The sequence below is a fragment of the Entelurus aequoreus genome, linkage group LG16 (genome assembly GCF_033978785.1).
Source record: "Entelurus aequoreus isolate RoL-2023_Sb linkage group LG16, RoL_Eaeq_v1.1, whole genome shotgun sequence".
NCBI classification, from domain to species: Eukaryota; Metazoa; Chordata; class Actinopteri; order Syngnathiformes; family Syngnathidae; genus Entelurus; species Entelurus aequoreus.
Window position 1 is genome coordinate 41710189 of NC_084746.1, and position 19217 is coordinate 41729405.

At 37.4% G+C, this 19217-nt stretch overlaps 1 protein-coding gene across 1 annotated transcript in view; it reads right to left on the reverse strand.

Moving 5' to 3' along the window:
* Positions 1–19217, reverse strand: part of egfra (epidermal growth factor receptor a (erythroblastic leukemia viral (v-erb-b) oncogene homolog, avian)) — a 101696-nt gene that overhangs the window by 39195 nt on the left and 43284 nt on the right. Inside the window, exons 2-8 of the mRNA XM_062022886.1 lie at positions 9642–9793; positions 5748–5934; positions 5377–5508; positions 5232–5300; positions 5025–5143; positions 1841–1982; positions 1429–1545 (exon numbers count right to left, since the gene is read on the reverse strand). Coding sequence (XP_061878870.1) covers positions 1429–1545; positions 1841–1982; positions 5025–5143; positions 5232–5300; positions 5377–5508; positions 5748–5934; positions 9642–9793 — 918 coding nt within the window. The remainder of the gene's footprint in view (positions 1–1428; positions 1546–1840; positions 1983–5024; positions 5144–5231; positions 5301–5376; positions 5509–5747; positions 5935–9641; positions 9794–19217) is intronic.

Below are 19217 nucleotides of genomic sequence, written 5' to 3' on the forward strand. Positions count from 1 at the left end.
CCTTTGTAGCCTAACTTACTTACTGGTAGCTCATGCTGCCTTCCATTTACCTCAGAAGTTGGAGGTCAGAGCTGGGAACGACGTCACAGGCGAATTGTGAACGTTTCAGTTACGAGGTCGTAAATCAAGATGGCCACATCCACAAAAGCTATATTTTGCGCTTTCCTTGTCTGAATATAAACAACTTATGGGAAAATATGGACTTTTTCTACAACCTCCAAACAACGTGGATGAAACGGAAACACAGATGTTATTGCTAGCGATGTACAGCGTATATACCACATGAAATAAATGTAGGTTACACTACAGTGACGTTAACACTACATTGTATATGGCGGATTTCCTGCCACAAAAAAACATCAGAAGTGCTAATAACGAATGTTACAGAAGTAGACATCATCGTTAACATCCAGAGCAGCCATCCTTGAAACAAACTCAGGGGTGGTGAGGATGCTAATTTACCTTTGTAGCTTGGCTAACTTCCTGGTAGCAAGGCTAACTTCTTTGTAGCTTGGTTAACATTTTTGATAGCTTGGCTAACTTTCGGGTAGCTTGACTAACTTTCTAGTAGACTGGCTAGCTACCTTGGTAGCTTGACTAACTTTCTAGTAGACTGGCTAGCTACCTTGGTAGCTTGGCTAACTTCTTTGGTAGTTTGGCTAACTTCCTGGTAGCTTAGCTAACCTTGTCACTACCCAAATTTACTGAGCTGTTCGATCTGTGCAAAACAATTGCGTAAACATAACCTCCGGCTGTAATACTTGAGTTTAACGATTTTGATTTGTAAAAATATTACAAAAATAAGTAATTATGTGCATTCAAAGAACAGTATTTTAATTTTTTTTTCCTAAAAATTAAGAATTTGAAAGTTTTAGCATGAAATGCAAGCTTTTATAGTTATGATAATGTACCATGTTTCACCTCGAGTCCAAAGCGAAGATGAAGAGGGCAACTTTAAATCTGAGTAATGAACAGTGTGAAAGGATAAAAGTTATTTAAGTTTTTCAGGTGTAGTGGACACGTTTGCAAAAAAAAAAAAAGGTTAAATGTCTATACTTGAGGAAAAAACCTCTGTTAAGCAGGAAACGGACATTGCTGACTTTTAGCTTGTGCGCAAACACATCAGGTAGTTCAGTAAATCGGGCACTGACAAGCTTCCTCTGTAGCTTGGCTGTCTTCCTTGGTAGCCTGGCTAACGTCCATTTTGTTCCGTGAAGTTACAGCATTTCTCTCATACCGTGGTTTTTGAGGGTTTTGTGTGTTTTTTGGCATTTCCAGAATTTTATGATGCTTTTGGATCAGTTCTGTGTTCTGCATGTTTTCCCGTATTATAGGGGTTATGTACACTGGATCACAGGAGGCAAATGTAATGATAGGATGAGTAAAGAGGACGTCCCCTGGTTGCACAGTGACAGCTTAGCGCCTCACCTTTAGGGCACAGTCCATCACACTTGGCACACTTCCTGATCCCGCCCTCCTCCACCTCGTAAGTATTGCCGCTGCAGGCCCTTACGCACGCACCGTGGTCTGTCACGACGTAGTTATCTGGGAGGAGGATTGCGACACAGCGTGTTTCACTTTCGAATGGTACAATATAGATATACATTATATTCAAGTATAAAGCAAAAAAGGTGATGGTGTAACGCGGAAGTTAAAGATAGAAAGAACAGATGTGACATTAACACGGGGAGAAACTCAATCATTTTCTTTGCTTGTCTGTAAGGTTTATATTTAAACTAAGAATCACTTAATGTTTAACAACAACAATACAACAAGGTATTCATGCACAACGTAGCAATTGGATAAACATCTACAGTAGCATCTGTTAAGACATTCTTACGTGGGCAGCTCTTGACACAGGTTGCGCCGAAGTTGTACTTTCCGTGCGGGTTGGGGACCAGCTGGTGCAGGTTGGGGTCGTAGCGCATGAGGCCCGGACAGGAGTCCTTGCACACCCCGTCGTCCTGAAAGTCCCGACAGGCCTGCAGCACAAACATTAGAAAGGCTAATGATAACATTGCATTCCTCTATGGCGGCCTGAGACTCAGTGCTCCCACAGCTGCTAAATACACAACCTCATATGCCTTTTAAAAGCCCAAGACAAGACTTTTTAAAATGATGTAAATTACGTATACTGTAAATAATCTGGGGGCCGCTCCTAAAAATAACCTACATAATTTATTGATGCGCACTTGGCTGCGCTTCCTATAACTGTATCAATACTGTATGTAAATCATTGTTAAATACCATGTTATACACTGAATAAACTGGTAATATTATCAAAATAAAAGTAAAAAATGTTAGATGTCGTAATCTTAGAGGAAAGTCACAATTTTACTAGAATAAAGTTGTATTTTTAGAAGAAAAACATTGTCATCTCACAAGAATGAAATAAACTAAAAAGTTTACATTCACAAAAAATGTTATGCTACAGAAAGAACGATAAATAAAAAGGCTTATTTTTACGAAAATAAAGTTGTATTTCTGCAAGAAATTTTTTTTATCGCATGACAATGAGATCTCCCTATTTCTCCACAAAAAAGTAACAACAATAGGATAACAAATAGTCTTGAAATAAAAACTAATCTACAGTATAATCTAATTAACGAGAAACAACGCCGGTATTTTTACAGAAGAAAAAAATATTACATCATTGAGTAAAGTATGGTACGAGAAAAAAAGTCTGTTAAAAAAAGTCGGAATCTAATGAGAATAATTTTTCTCTACAAAAAAAGTAGAGTTTTACAAAAATAAGATAGCATTTTTACGTAAAAAGAAAAAAATATATAATGTCTGTAATGTGAGAAAATCTTTTTCGAGAAATACAAGAATTAAGTTCTATTTTATGTAAATAACAAATTTGTTGTGACATTATATTAAACTAGGGCTGTCAAACGATTAAAATATTTAATCATGATTAATTGCATTGCGTTCATAGTTAACTCAAAATTAATCGTGATTAATCGCAGATAGATATATGTTTTCATCAATATCAAGTGTACCTTAGACACATATTTTCAAGCTTTTAATACCATGACTGGACAATTAGTTTAAATGAAATGTTTTTCAAACCGTGTGCTTTTTTAAACAGCTCAACACAAGATGGACATAAACATGCTTTTAATGCCAATTAAAAAAAATTACGTTGCCGTCTTGCCAGATTTCGTATTTTGTATTCCTGCTGTAGAAGCACTTGCATTCAGAGGTGCAATGTGGATTGTTATAATCATGTTTTGATTGTTAAAGATGTTTGGTAATGTAATCTGTGATATTTCTACCTGAATAAATGCTTCTGATATTCTGTACATTACATGTTGTACAAGTTAATGATATTCATATCGCTCCATGACAATGTTTTAACCTTCTGTATTTCTTAATAAAGTGTAATATTCAGCCTGCTAAACATTCTGTAATTGAGGACTATCAACCAGAGAATGTTATAAAATAATATACACAATATTTTAGCCTGCCAGAAAATTCCCCCCATATTCCTCAACTGATGTACTAGCATTTATTTACCGTAATTTCCGGACTATAAGCCGCACCAGCTAAATTTAGGGGAAAATACAGATTGCTCCATATATAAGCCGCACCCGACTATAAGCCGCAGGGTTTTGATGTGTAATTACCGTAGTATATAGGGGTTCCTGCTACCACGGAGGGGATTGTCGGGACAGAGATGACTGTTTGGGAACGCAAAGCGTCCCATTTATTAACAATAAATCTTTCAATCATTCAATCAAACTTTCACATCTTTGACATGGCGAACAGCATTCGTGCAGAGTACAAATAATACAACGGTGCAAAGTAATACAAAGTGCTCGCCTGTACGTTATCAAAATAACCAGCCTACCCGTATATGAAAAGTCAGTCTTTAATCATTGTGTCATCGTCTTCCTCCTGCGTACTAAAACCACCGAAATCCTCTTCGTCGGTGTCGGAGAAGAACAGGCCGTAAATAAGCCGCACCGTTGTATAAGCCGCAGGGACCAGAACGAGGGGAAAAAGTAGCGGCTTATAGTCCGGAAATTACGGTAGGTAGAAATATCACAGATTACAAAACATCTTTGAAAAAGCATGATCGTAATGTAAACATGTTTTAATTTTGCTAGTGTAGATAGACTGGATGTGACGAGTAGCGCTATTATTGTAAAGCCCGGAGTGTCTGATTGGTTTGAGAAAAGGTGTCTTGACATGTTTTAACGACGTGAAAGTGTAGGCTAAAGAAGTTACTTTAAACTTCCTGCCTACCGTCTTTCCTTTCTGCTGAGCTTTTATCCCATCTTACTAAACCAGTTACAGTAACAATCTACATTTTATGTTATCAATGCATTAAACTGTAATCTTAACACAGAAGTGAAGCTCCACCCCTCTGTATGCAAGAGTGCCAGCAGGCCTTTGCTCACAGCGATTATGAATGCAAATAGTCTTGTCTTGTCAGGAGTCTTACAATGACTTTGGACATGGGCTTTCAATAATGTACACTTTGTCCGTTTGTGGCTTAACAGTAATTGAACGCAACTAAATTTTCAACGCTACAGAATAGACAGAGGGTCAAACAAGATGCTGGCGCGTTCATCGCGCGTCAAAAAATTCCATTACAGGAAATGATAGTTAACATGTTATCATTGCGTTAACATTGACAGCCCTATACTAAACCCCCGTATACTTGCTTTATTTAATTGTTGCATAGCAAATTATGAAAATGGAAAAAATATATACGCAAGTAAAGATGTGCAAAGTTATGAGGACAATGATGCAATATTCCTAAAAATTTGTCATATGAATATTGTATGACTAAAATTGGCAATTCTCCGTATTTTTGGGAAAAAATACTTTTTTTCGTCTCATAGCCTTTTTAAATTTTTTATTTCTAGTGTGGCACTAATACCCTCTTTGAAACAAACTGATTAAATAATTATTTTATTTAATGAAAACTTTTTTTTTAACATTTATTTTCCCTTTTTGTATTTTTCGCTGTGCCTCCCAAGTGATTTATTGTTAAAGTGGTATAATGTGCTGACCAGACAGTCGGTGGGCCGGGGTCCCGTGCACCCTGCAGCACAGTGCTCGTTGCAGCAGTCACTGGGTGAAGGTCCTCTGCACCTCTTGGAGCACTGCTGTGCACAGTTCAGCTTGGTGACTGCACAAAGCAAATAACATATCCTTAGTCATGATGGTTGATATACTTACTCATGTGTCTTAGGTTGCAATCACAGAAAGAATCTTACAATTCTGACAGTTTTGGCGGCCAGGTGCCCAACAGGATCCGTTAAAGCAGCTTGAGTGACATTTTTTACCTTAAAAAGAGAGTTTTTAAAGACTTATTGACTTGTGTGTGTTCCTGTGCTCTCATGTGGGGAATGCATTACTCACAACGCTGGTTGTTGCTGGCTGCCGGCAGCTCCATTTTGGGTTTATTGTCCACATTTACAATGTCGTACCACTGAATGGTCTCCACGTTGCACAGCTGGTTCTTCCCAAACTTCACACCTCCTTTGAGTATTTCTGAAAACCCAAAAAATCCAAACTTGAATCCTTGTTAAGTTAGGGTCGTAATGGTACAGAAAATCCCAAGTTCCCACATGGTACATGTTAAGTGAAGGACAAGAAGTCTAACATCTATTGTGTAAACAAATACAATGCAGGTTTTTGTATGACCTTTTGGAATGAATTACTAACAAAAACCGAGACACTGCTGTAAATGTTTACTGTGCAAATTAAAGAGAAAACTTCTTGACACTGACCTGTGAGGTTATTGAGAAGAAGCTTGCTGGTGCCCTGACCTGTGGCTTTGTCATAATTAGCCAGCACAGTGAGGGCAAAACCTCCCTCGTACAGTGAGTGACCACGGATAATTCGCAGGTTGTCCAACGGAATCTCGGAGGCCGTGTTGAGGGCGATGAGGACGTAGCCGCCCACTTCTTCTATCGTCTGGAGAAGAGTTAGACACAAAGCAAACACAATGTAGATGAGAAAAGGCAAGACACCATAATGGTTTCTCCCTTAAGTTGTAGTTCTTTTTCTTGGCGGTGCTCATTGGAGGACCTTTTTTTGTTTCAAATAGAAATTAATCAAAAGGAAATATAATCCTTCAAGTCCATTAGTCAAAAACAATTCACACTTGCCTACTCCACAGTACTTTGATGCTCGTAGTAAAAGACCAAAAAAAAGTTAACTATAGTAATTGCTATTGCTTTTCCCGCCAGCTAATGAATGATACCCAATGCCCCAGAGGATGTTGGCTTAGATGTGAAGTGAAGTGAAGTGAATTATATTTATATAGCGCTTTTCTCAAGTGACTCAAAGCGCTTTACATTGTGAAACCCAATATCTAATTTTACATTTTTAAACCAGTGTGAGTGGCCCTGGGAGCAGGTGGGTAAAGTGTCTTGCCCAAGGACACAACGGCAGTGACTAGGATGGCGGAAGCGGGGATCGAACCTGCAACCCTCAAGTTGCTGGCACAGCCGCTCTACCAACCGAGCTGTACCGCCCCTGGCCGGCGAGGCTTGCTGGGACAGGGAGTGAGTAGAAAACCATCATGATAGTGCAGTTTGAGTCCTTAAGTAAAATGTCAATTGTTTGTGATGCAGCTTATTAAGTCAAATTTATATGATTAGATCAACGTTAGTTTTACTCCAAATCGGAATTTTTGTCCAAACATTAAAAAACGCAAGAATAAATACAATTTAAAAAACATTTTAAAAAAGTCAGAGGCTACTGAAGTTGGTTAATCAAGAATTGTCTGAAAAAAACACGCTTCAAAAATCACGCAAAACGGTAATAACGCGCTACGTTTACACTGTTACATTTTCTGTACTTAAGTAACTTTTTCATAAATTGTACTTATAAGAGAAGTTTTTAAATGCAACATATTTTTCTTGTGCATTTTTGTGAAGAAGAAGGAACACTACTTTTACGATTAGTACATATGTTAATATTATGATTATATTGATTTTAATCTATGTATTACTGCTTGCAAATACGCAATATTTTGGCTTGTTAGGTCGACTTCTTACAGCAGGAAGAACACATGACTCAGTCTTCTGTGTCAATACAAATGTTCACATTTCAGCTTATAAGAATTCAACTTCCAACATGAGAAAACATGTTGCTGTAAGTTGTAGATGTCTTTAGTGACCTGTAAAATGTGAATATTTTGTAGTACATGCTTTAATAGGGTCTATGTCTCTCACATGCACACAAATTGGAAGTACTATTAAAAACTGACTACAAAATTAACTGGAAGTTTTTTTTGTTAGTTTTTTTTTGTCCTGTCTTGCTAAGTCAGGCAAATCATATTGTTGATGTAGATGCCCATATCGGCTGTACAGATTTACTATAAGAGAAGTGTGGGATACTTCTCATGTTGCCTTATTTGTATTTGACTTTATTAAATGGATTTTTATTATTATTTGGCACAGCCGGACCGGAGCAGAAGTTATACACCAGTTACTCTGTACTTGAGCAATTTTTTTTACTGTATTTTTACTTACTCTTAATTTTCTTAATTAATTATTTGGATCACTACTTTTTACTTTTATTAGAGTCATATTACTCTAAAGTAACAGTCGTCTTACTTGAGTACAATTTTTGGCAAAACCTCTGGCTGTAATTAAGAAGTGTGGCATTTATTTGAGGTGCCATGAATCACCTTCACGTCACACTTTTGTCATTCAAGTTGAAACTTGACTGTGTTTTTGTTAATGGTTAACTTACTTTAATTTCCACACTTGTATGCCACTTAAAATGTTAAATGTGATACAGCCTGTCCACTTAATACAAGTTTTATGATGGTGATAGTAGGGGTGACCAACTTTCCCAGTGAGGCCACATTTACAAAATGTAGAGGATGCAAGGGGCCACCTTGATACAGCTTGTGCATTGAAGATACTAAAACTAACTCAATGTGGGTAGGTATATGCTAAGCTATATGAAAACAAACTTAGCTTAGGTTTGTGTTGAAATTAAGAATGAGTACAATACCAAATAATATACAAAACCCAAAACCAGTGAAGTTGGCACGTTGTGTAATTCGTAAATAAAAACAGAATACAGTGATTTGCAAATCCTTTTCAACTTATTTTCAATTGAATAGACTGCAAAGACAAGATATTTAATGTTCGAACTGAGAAACTAATTTTTTTTTGCAAATAATAATTAACTTAGTATTTAATGGCAGCAACACATTGAAAAAAGTTGGCACAAAGGCATTTTTACCACTGTGTTACATGGCCTTTCCTTTTAGCAACACTCAGTAAACATTTGGGAACTGAGGAGACCAATTTTTGAAGCTTTTCAGGTGGAATGATTTCCCATTCTTGCTTGATGTACAGCTTAAGTTGTTCAACAGTCCGGGGGTCTCCGTTGTGGTATTTTAGGCTTCATAATGCACCACACATTTTCAATGGGAGACAGGTCTGGACTACAGGCAGGCCAGTCTAGTACCCGCACTCTTTAACTATGAAGCCACGCTGTTGTAACACGTGGCTTGGCATTGTCTTGCTGGAATAAGCAGGGGCGTCCATGATAACGTTGCTTGGATGGCAATATATGTTGCTCCATGTATGTACCTTTCAGCATTAATGGTGCCTTCACAGATGTGAAAGTTACCCATACTTTGGGCACTAATACACCCCCATACCATCACAGATGCTGGCTTTTGAACTTTGCGCCTATAACAATCCGGATGGTTCTTTTCCTCTTTGGTCCGGAGGAGACGACATCTACAGTTTCCAAAAACAATTTGAAATGTGGACTCGTCAGACCACAGAACACTTTCCCACTTTGCATCAGTCCATCTTAAATGAGCTCGGGCCCACCGAAGCCGGCGGCGTTTCTGGGTGTTGTTGATAAATGGCTTTTGCTTTGCACAGTAGAGTTTTAACTTGCACTTACAGATGTAGCGACAAACTGTACTTACTGACAGTGGTTTTTTGAAGTGTTCCTGAGCCCATGTGGTGATATCCTTTACACACTGATGTCGCTTTTTGATGCAGTACCACCTGAGGGATTGAAGGTCAGTAATATCATCGCTTACATGCACTGATTTCTCCAGATTCTCTGAACTTTTTGATGATATTATGGACCGTAGATGGTGAAATCCCTAAATTCCTTGCAATAGCTCATTGAGAAATGTTGTTCTTAAACTGTTGGACAATTTGCTCACTCATTTATTCACAAATTGGTGACCCTCGCCCCATCCTTGTTTGTGAATGACTGAGCATTTCATGGAAGCTGCTTTTATACCCAATCATGGCACAAACCTGTTCCCAATTAGCCTGTTCACTTGTGGGATGTTCCAAATAAGTGTTTGATGAGCATTCCTCAACTTTCTGTGTCTTTTTTGCCACTTGTGCCAGCTTTGTTGCACGCATAAAATTCCAAATGAGCTAATATTTGCAAAAAATAACATTTTCCAGTTTGAATATTAAGTATCTTGTCTTTGCAGTTTATTCAATTGACTATAGGTTGAAAGGGATTTGCAAATCATTGTATTCTGTTTTTATTTACGAATTACACAACGTGCCAACTTCACTGGTTTTGGGTTTTGTATATTTAATATTGATCCAAATGGCCCCCAGACCGCACTTTGGACATCGATGCACTATACAAAAAAGTTTTGCTTTTTTTATTACCCTGAGGAAGGACAGGTTGCGGTTCTCCTCCATGTATGTGACCTCCAGGTTTTCCAGAACCACGGTGCAGTTACTGTAGGTCTTCACCATGTTTAGGTAGTGGTCCTCTTTGGAGCCCAGCAGGTTTAAACGGTTGGTGATGCCTTGGCACACTGCCGAAAGAGAAAAGTAAAACAAGACAATCTTATCTGTAACTGCATGTGACGGCCCAGACGATTAGGGTCTGCAATGCTGGCACACACATTACACAACCGACACAAAATACTACACGCACAAACAAAACAAAAGAGGCTTGTGCATTTTTCCCGTCTAGTCATAACTTGGTCTGCTTGCATGTAAAAATAACTCGAGTGGGTTGTGTCTACAATTGGAATCAATTCTCCACAACAAAGCACAAATCTTGCTCATGGCTGAAAATGAGACGGCTGCATTTGTACTGGCATAGGGTGGGAAACTTCCCGTCGCTACGCAGGCTGCAAAGAACAACAACGGAACAAAACGACATCGCCAGGCCACCTCGGTCATCGCCAAGAACACGCTACTGATGTGTGTAAGGATTTAAAGCAAGTGCTAATCTTACAATAAGGCTGCGTTGTGATTCTTTACTTTACTGTTGGCAGTCATTAGTTTGGATAAGGATGTCTTTTCCAGATTAGTGCTGACACAACAAAAAGGGGATTATTTTTCTTTTCTAAAGGATGAGTCTTCCATTTCTGCATCTTCAGTCTAGCCAGAGCCGGTCTGACGGCTTCTGACTGGCACAGCACACGACACACCAGCGCCGTGAATGAACACTCTTCCACCTAGCATGCACACTCACTGACACACATTCGCTCATATTACCAGCACATTTACTGGCGTATAATAGACTCTTTTTTTAATGCTCTTTAATGTCAAGATTTATGGGTTTGAAACAGGATCCAACAACCGAAGTGTCTTCCAGATGTGTAGTAGAAAAATGACAGCTTTGCTGTACTGTAAAATGTCAGCCATCCACATTTGCTCTTGAATGACAAACCATGTGCTTGAAATTTTTACACATTATAGAGTACGTGAAAGTATTACGGCCAAAAAAGTAGAAAAACAGATCAACATTGAAAAGAGAAAAAAAAACTTGTCGAGCGCGCCAGGCCTTTACCCTTTAAAATGTAATCTAGACAGTGATCCGGATCGCTCCCAAAAAGTAAACACTTCTTCCAAATTGCAATTCTGACATTTCCCGAAAGTTAAACTAAAATCCACGCATCATTTTTTTAGCTATCTATAGCGGAATGAAAAAAACAGGACAAAGCCTCTTTGTCAGTCATTTACTGTCTTTGTCTCTGTGGGTGGCATACATACACAATAAATGTCGGTATTATCAAACGGCCCAAAAAAAGGGCAAACATCTTGTTCCAATTGTTAAAGTATGTATATGTGTATGTATTCTTTTGTTTGTGAAAATTATTATTAATTGTGATAAAATGCTTGTTCTAATGTATAACGCGTTATTTTGGCCCAAAAATAAGAATGAAGATGTCGCTGTTATCGCGAGGTTTTGTAGCGATGTATGGGAGGTTGGGAGACTTGCATTGCACACACATGGAAAGACACATCGCTCGTCCCATCAGCAGCAGATCAACGAGCAATGTATTGTATTGTATTGTATTGTCTGGGTGAGGGTCCTTCTTTGGAAATAATTTGTACCCCTGTCAGAAATCACATTTAGTTCCCCTTAAAACATTCTCATGTTGCACAATGAGATGTAAGCATGGTATTAATTGTACAACCTGCTCAGTGGCCTAGTGGTTAGTGTCATGGGTACTTCAACTTTAACTTAACATTCCTGAAACGTTTTGTCTGTAAAATATATCTTTTTATTAGCGATTCTGTAATCAAGTAACAGCATTACATGACAAATATCCATAAATGAACATTCTTAATAAATGGTTATTGATTAAGCACACATCTGATTGAAGCGTCATAGTGAAACGACCTGGCATTTACACTTTGTGTGGTGTTGGAGGTGTCTGACTTTTTTTGTGGCCATAAACGAATCGGTGGCTAAGTGCAATCAGTGCATGTGTTGGTGCAGGTGAGAGAGAGACAGCCGCTGCTGTGGATATGACAGATGACAAAGAGTTGGTTTAAACATTGATTGTTTAGCCGAAAAAGGCCAGTTTTTGTAGATATAATTTTTTCAAAATAATGCTTTGGTGTGATTACGGCCGAATATAAACAGTTTTGCTCAAAAGTGATCGATGGAATTCTTGTCCTATTCAAACCGCGTTGACAGACGTTACAATATTTGAACAGTGTTGGCAAACATTGTTTTATCTGTCAGGGCTGCTTGTTGTCACCTGTCACTCACAGAGTTGCATTGCAAAATACTACAGAACAAATATTATGTGTTGATTTTGTTTAGAGTCATAGCATAGATTTGATTTGCGCAGAGGATGTGTGAGCAGTGCGCAATTGCGCAGACGCGCGCATCTTAGTGGGAACGTTGCCTGGTGATGCTTTGTGTTGTTAAGCACTGTGTAACACCACTGATCAAAGAAGGCGTACCGACACGAAAATCACGCTGAGGAAAAGAAATGCGTCTATCGTGGCATCAAGGCCAAAGTGTCCGTGGCGCATATCACTTTTAGGTGGGCACACGGCCCGAAAATTCCGGCCCTGGCTGCAGCTAATGATAATTTTAGTAATCGAGTAATCTATGGATTATTTTGTTTGATCAATCAAGTAATAATTAACGACAATTAGGTTGTCATTTGCATCGGTGCATCGCATTATAGTTTTATTATCATTACATAAAGTAAGGTTGTCAAAAAATATTAGAAACTGTTGTCAGTGTTATGCCGTGCATTCCAACAACAGCTTAAATGTTATATGTTGTTAAATAACCACCTCTCTGAGCATTATTATCTTTCTCAAGGCACAAACCCTTGTGTCGGATTTCATTAGATCTTGTACTATGTGTGTGTGTTCTTGTGCTGTATAGTTATTCTGAATTCATGCAAAACAACAACTGTGGGCACTAAATCAGCGAGAATTAGGCCACAAACATCTGTCTTCTGTCATCCTCCCTTGGCCTCCTCATTAGTTTATCCCTGAGGGTCTTCTCTGATGGGAACCGACCCAACTGTCCAGAGCACACCAACCAGCTTTAAATTAATTAGAGGAGCCATGCAAGCTGTGTAATTATTCCTCAAACAAAATGGTAATAAGCAAACAAAACAGCCTGAATTGGGATTCGCTCGCTGATTGAAATGCTAACTACTCCTAATTGGCTTGTACAGCAAATATTGCACAGCTGTTTCCTCCTGAGGCAAGTGACGTCAGCAAAACCTCCCCCCACCCTCAAGACTTGGTGCTACACAAGGAGATTGCTAAAACAAGAAAACATTCTGCCTGGAGTGGTTTCATAACGACTCTGCAGGTGGTAAATAGCCTGATAGCCTGTTGGGACCATAAAGTGACTTCCTTATTTGGCCGCAACGCACAAGAACTAAACAAGGTCAGGCTAAATCAACACACGAGCCACTACAAGCTCGCCTCAATGGAACAGTTTGATTTTCCTCTTGCTGCAACTTAATGATACCCAAAAGGACTCCATTTGTTAAACAATATAATTGTTTAATGACTTTACAGTGCAGGTGTAGGAGTGCATCATACCAAGTTCCATATATTCTGTACGACAAGCCGTCTTGTTACGTTCTTATAAAACATTAGGAAAAAACTGTGATGATATCATGATTAAAGGAAAAAAAAAACGTTTTTAAGAACATTTTTATTTTCTTAAAAGAGAAAGAAAAAGAAAGCATATTTTTTCAATAAATCATAATCTTACCAGAATGAACCTGTAAGGCTACATTCTTACAAAAATAAACACAATTTGTAATGTTACAATAAAGAGAATTGTTATAATACCTTAAATCAGGGGAGTCAAACTTGTTTTCATTGAGGGGCACATCGCAGTTATGGTTGCCTTCAAAGTGCCATTTCTTTTTTTTTTGTCCTGTTCAGCCACTCAGTCAATTCATATTGTTGGTGTAAATGCCCATATTTGCTGTACAGATTTACTTTACAAAAGAGAAATGTGGGATACTTCTCTTGTTGCTTTATATGTATTTGACTTTATTAAATGGATTTATATTAATATTTGGCGCATAGAGGTTAGAAAGACGGAAAAAAAAGGAAAACAAAGAGCGAAATTGCGGGGACAAGGAGGATAAGACAGAGAGACAAAACAAACAACAACATCAGTAAATACGGTATGTACAAATATGATAAAAAAGAGATATCAAAGAAGAAGTCAGTGAAGTAAATAATAACACAGAAATGACAATGAACATTATTGCAATACAAATGGAGCATTAAAAACACCAATAGAAATAGCACAATTAATATTGAATAATAACAATAATGACCTATATTATCAACAATACAATTGTTTCAAATGAAACAATACATATATGTAATGATAACTTCAATTACAAAAGAAAGCAGATAAATGAAGGGGAAGAAACACAAGCGAACTGTATTAACCTTGTAGATTGTTATAGTAAATATAGGTTAAGCTTTGTCAGTGTACATGTTTTACCCAGTTTCCTCTAAGGCGGGGGTCGACAACCCGTGGCTCTAGAGCCGCACATGGCTCTTTAGTATTGCCCTAGTGGCTCCCTGGAGCTTTTTCAAAAATGCATCAAAATGTAAAAAGGTGGGGGAAAAAATATACTTTTTGTTTTAATATGGTTTCTGTAGGAGAACAAGGACATCTGCGTTGGCGCTTATAATAATAATATCACTCATATTTGGTTAATTTTCAGGTCAAGACATGTAAATGCAGTATGTTTGGCCTTGATCTGTTGACAAAATTGTTAGCTATTTTTTTTACAATTTCAAATACATTAAAAATGTCAAGTATATGTGTTCTTGTCTTACGTAAGGATTGTGAATGATAAACAGCACATATCTTTCCAATGTTTGCGTATTTCTAGTATGACTGATCTAATAACATGGTCAGAGTGCAGAAGAGTGCAGAAGAGTTACTCCAGTGACGTAGAATCTACGGAAATTACCGGAGGTGTTCGAAGCAGAATATTCAAAATGGCTGACTGAATTTGTGGCATTTTGCGACCCTTTAGAAGGTATTTTTACATACTTTGCTAATTGTAAATACAATTGGATATGGTTAAATGGATAAAATGAAACACAAATAAGCATATAAAGTCAACGTGTTTTTCCACTCTATTGGTACTTTAAAAGAATACCATCAGACTATTCTGATATTAAACAAAGTATGAAGAAGTATTAGGGTCACGGTGAAAGGAAAACATTTTATACTACAAGAATAAGGTCACATTGTTACGCGCTTAATGTAATTTAATTAATGTCATGATGAAATTGTTTTCGATAATTGTACGCTTTAAATATGATATGTGTCACGGCACAAGTGAGCATAGATTTGCTGTGACCAGGGGCGTCACTAGCTTTTAAGGACAGGGGGGGCTTAGCCCCCAGGAGATGCACAGGATGCGAGCACAAAACTTCACAAACGGCTAACAACGACTTAGAAATTATTCATTGTTATTATTATTATTTAAAAAAATGCATGGAACGAAATTAAATGCTCCCCGGAACAATGGCTTTTAACCTTTTTTCTTTTTTTCTGTTTATGTATTTATTCATTTTATATTAAATGTTTAGGTTTTTCCTCCCTCTGAAAATCCTATGAAATGTTTAACAAGCCATCCTATAATAATACAACAGCTATTAATGTAACAATACAATAAAACAAATATATTTAATTATGTTTTTTTCATTATTTTAACAATAGGCTAATGTATATTACTTTATATAGATTCTACAAGAAACACAAAACTTAAAAACAAAATTATTTACAATTGCAGACACTAGGTTTCGTTCAGCTTCACTCATTGTAAAGGAAGACGGAAGTCCACGCAGGAGAAAAATGACTACAAAGATGGTGTCTGGGTTTTTCTTATATATATATATATATATATATATATATATATATATATATATATATATATATATATATATATATATATATATATATATGAAAGACTTAATATGTGTGTGTATATGTATGTATATATATATATATATATATATATATATATATATATATATATATATATATATATATATATATATATATATATATATATATACATACATATACACACACATATTAAGTCTTTCATATATATATATATATATATATATATATATATATATATATATATATATATATATATATATATATATATATATATATATATTGAATTTCTAGCGTTTTATTCTTTATTATGATTATTATTGTTTTTGTTTTTTGGTTTTTTTTGTCATAAAAAATTACAATCATGTGTGCTTACGTACTGTATCCCTGTAGACTGTATTGATTTATATTGATATATAATGTAGAAACCAGAAATATTAATAACAGAATTATTTAATATAAAAAAATATATATTTTTTTTTTTTTAAATTTAATTTAATTTAATTTTTTATTTTTTTATTTCTTGTGCGGCCCGGTACTAATCGATCCACAGACCGGTACCGGGCCGCGGCCCCTGGTGGTTGGGGACCACTGCACTAAAGGGGCTCTCTACCTTACGCTATGAAGTGAGGGGAAACTGAGTGAATAATGACAGGTTATATGATTATTTATTTAAACTCATATTCGGGCCACTTTATAATGAATATGTCGGCATGTATTTGTAAAAAAAAGAAAAGAAAAAAAAAGAAAAGAAAATATAACACCAAATTATTTAGGGGGGCTTAAGAATATTTTAGGGGGGCTAGAGCCCCCCTAAAATAGGCCTAAAAACGCCAATGGCTGTGACCCCAAGATGCAGATATGGACATCGAAGTGCAGGGAAAAAGCTAATTTGATTGTAAAAAGCAGGAACAAAAGCAGCAGCGGAAAACAAACAGTACAAAGCCACAATGGGAAATGAAGCAGCAACTGACAAGGGAACAATGTGGAACTAAATGGACCTAAATAATCACCAATGGAGTATAAGTGTGACAGGACAAAGAACGGTAAGCAAAAGTGCTGCAAAATATAAAAAACAAACAGGAAATAGAGCCAAAATAAGAGCACTAGGACAGAAAATCAGAGAAACAATAAGCAGAACCTAAATCCTGCCTCATGTACTGCGCAGAAATGTATAAATACAATATATAGTCCAAAATCTTGCTCTTTTTAAAGATCACTTGGCTTGTTTGATGTCGATATTATTATTACTGAAAACTGTACTGCAACCTTTTTGTGGCGACGGCTGGTTGCGTCATAGTCAAATTAGCATAACCGGTCATGATGCATTTGCACGTAACTGAAATAGAGGGTTAGGGTTAGGGGGAACGCAGGGCAGCATGGTGGAACAGGGGTTAGTGCATGTGCCTCACAATACGAAGGTCCTCGGTTCGATCCTCGGGCTCGGGGTCTTTCTGTGTGGAGTTTGCATGTTCTCCCCGTGACTGTGTGGGTTCCTCCCACATTCAAAGACATGCATCTGTGGATAGGTTGATTGGTAACACTAAATTGGCCCTAGTGTGTGAATGTTGTCTGTCTATCTGTGGTGGCCCGGCGATGAGGTGGCGACTTGTCCAGGGTGTACCCTGCCTTCTGCCCGAATGCAGCCGAGATAGCCCCCCATGATCCCGAAAGAGACAAGCGGTAGAAAATGGATGAAATAGACGCTGTGAGCAAAAAAAACAGAAAAGCAAAATGAATATGTTAGAAATACAAATGGACTTTCTTCTGTCGGTTCTTTTTGTCATTAGTTTTTATGTGACAAACAAAATTGAACCGCCCACAGCAGCACCACTTGTTAAAAAGAGCGATACGTTCTTTAGTCTCCAAAGGTCTCCTGACTAGATTTGTTACAAGTCTTTTTTTTTTTTTTAAATAGTCTCTATAACTTCCTGATTGCTCGCTAAATATAGCGACAAATTCGCTAAGTCGGCAACACTGATCACTCCTGCTCAGCCTTCTTATTCTCTGGCATGCATATGAGGTGTGCTAAAAAGTTGAATTATAATGTACAGAATACCACATTTTACTGTACAGATTTGTAACAACGAGCTATACACACTGCTGAAGATAAGCAAATTGGTCTGACACAGAAAATGCTTCATGGTAATAAACTACTTTCAATTGTGTCGTTGTACCTCAGTAAATGATAATTAAAATAATTTAAAATGAGATAATCTTATTTATATGGTAAATGGGTTATACTTGTATAGCGCTTTTCTACCTTCAAGGTACTCAAACACTTTGACACTATTTCCACATTGACCCATTCACACACATTCACACACTGATGGCGGGAGCTGCCATGCAAGGCCCTAACCATGACCCATCAGGAGCAAGGGTGAAGTGTCTTGCTCAAGGACACAACGGACGTGACTAGGTTGGTAGAAGCTGGGGATCGAACCAGGAAGCTGGGGATCAAACCAGGAACCCTAAGGTTGCTGGCACGGCCACACCGTCCCCCGTTAGCTCATTATGTGTATCACAACATAACAACAACTAGTTATTTTTCAGAACTTGATTATTTATTCATGCATCTGTTTCATTTGTTTGTGTCACATTTTGAGCACAGGAAGTGGTCAAACAAATGTGTAAAAAATTGCCATGAAACGGAAAAAGTGTAGCCCAGGTAGTTTTTGAACATGTGATGAGAAATTTGAACTGTGTGATGTAACTGTATGCATGTTTAAAATAAATTAAAACCAAAACCGTAATCATAACCATCAGTATAAAGAAGTGCACTTCTTCATAAACTAAAACCAACTTACAGTGGACCCGGGGCCATGTATGTACAGAATGTACTGTACTAAGATGAAGATTGTGCCGTTTTCCCATCACACCTGACTCACTTTTGACTCAACAGACCCAAATTACCTGCAGCACGCTACAAAGGGGTGGGGCTTGTGCTTTCATAAATGATAAAGTGACAAAGACATTGCTTCATTTCCTGCTGCCCTCATAGGGAGGTAATAAGTCCAGGAGCAAGGAGTGGCTGTGTATGTGTGTGCATTCAGATTATCATATAAATATATATTATAGATATATATTTATTTAGCAGGACTTGACAAACCACACCGTATTTCCCTCGCTACAGACTTTGCAGTGTTTACTTGGGGACTAACATTGTAGGTCAAGTGTGTATGCAAGCAGATGTTTGCTTCTTCAGGCTGCATGATCTATGTGTGTGACTTTATGTGTGTGCGTGTATGTGTGTGGTGTTTTGTACACAGCAGAAAATTGCATGAGCTTCCTTTAATGGACCTGGAGAAATAAAATAGAGCACGGACACACAATAGATAGTAGATAGATAGTATGTATTATTGTCCTTTGCACATACACTGTGTAACACTTAGGTGTGTTTCTAACATTTTAACTTATTTAGCCACATAACAAGGTCCAAATGTTAGAAACAGATTCAAGTACGACACGATGCAGTTCTACGCAATTGTAGACCACAATACAACTAAGAATATTTGTATTGCATCACATTGGAATGTTCAGGTGTACCTAAAGTGGAAAAATAACTGAGC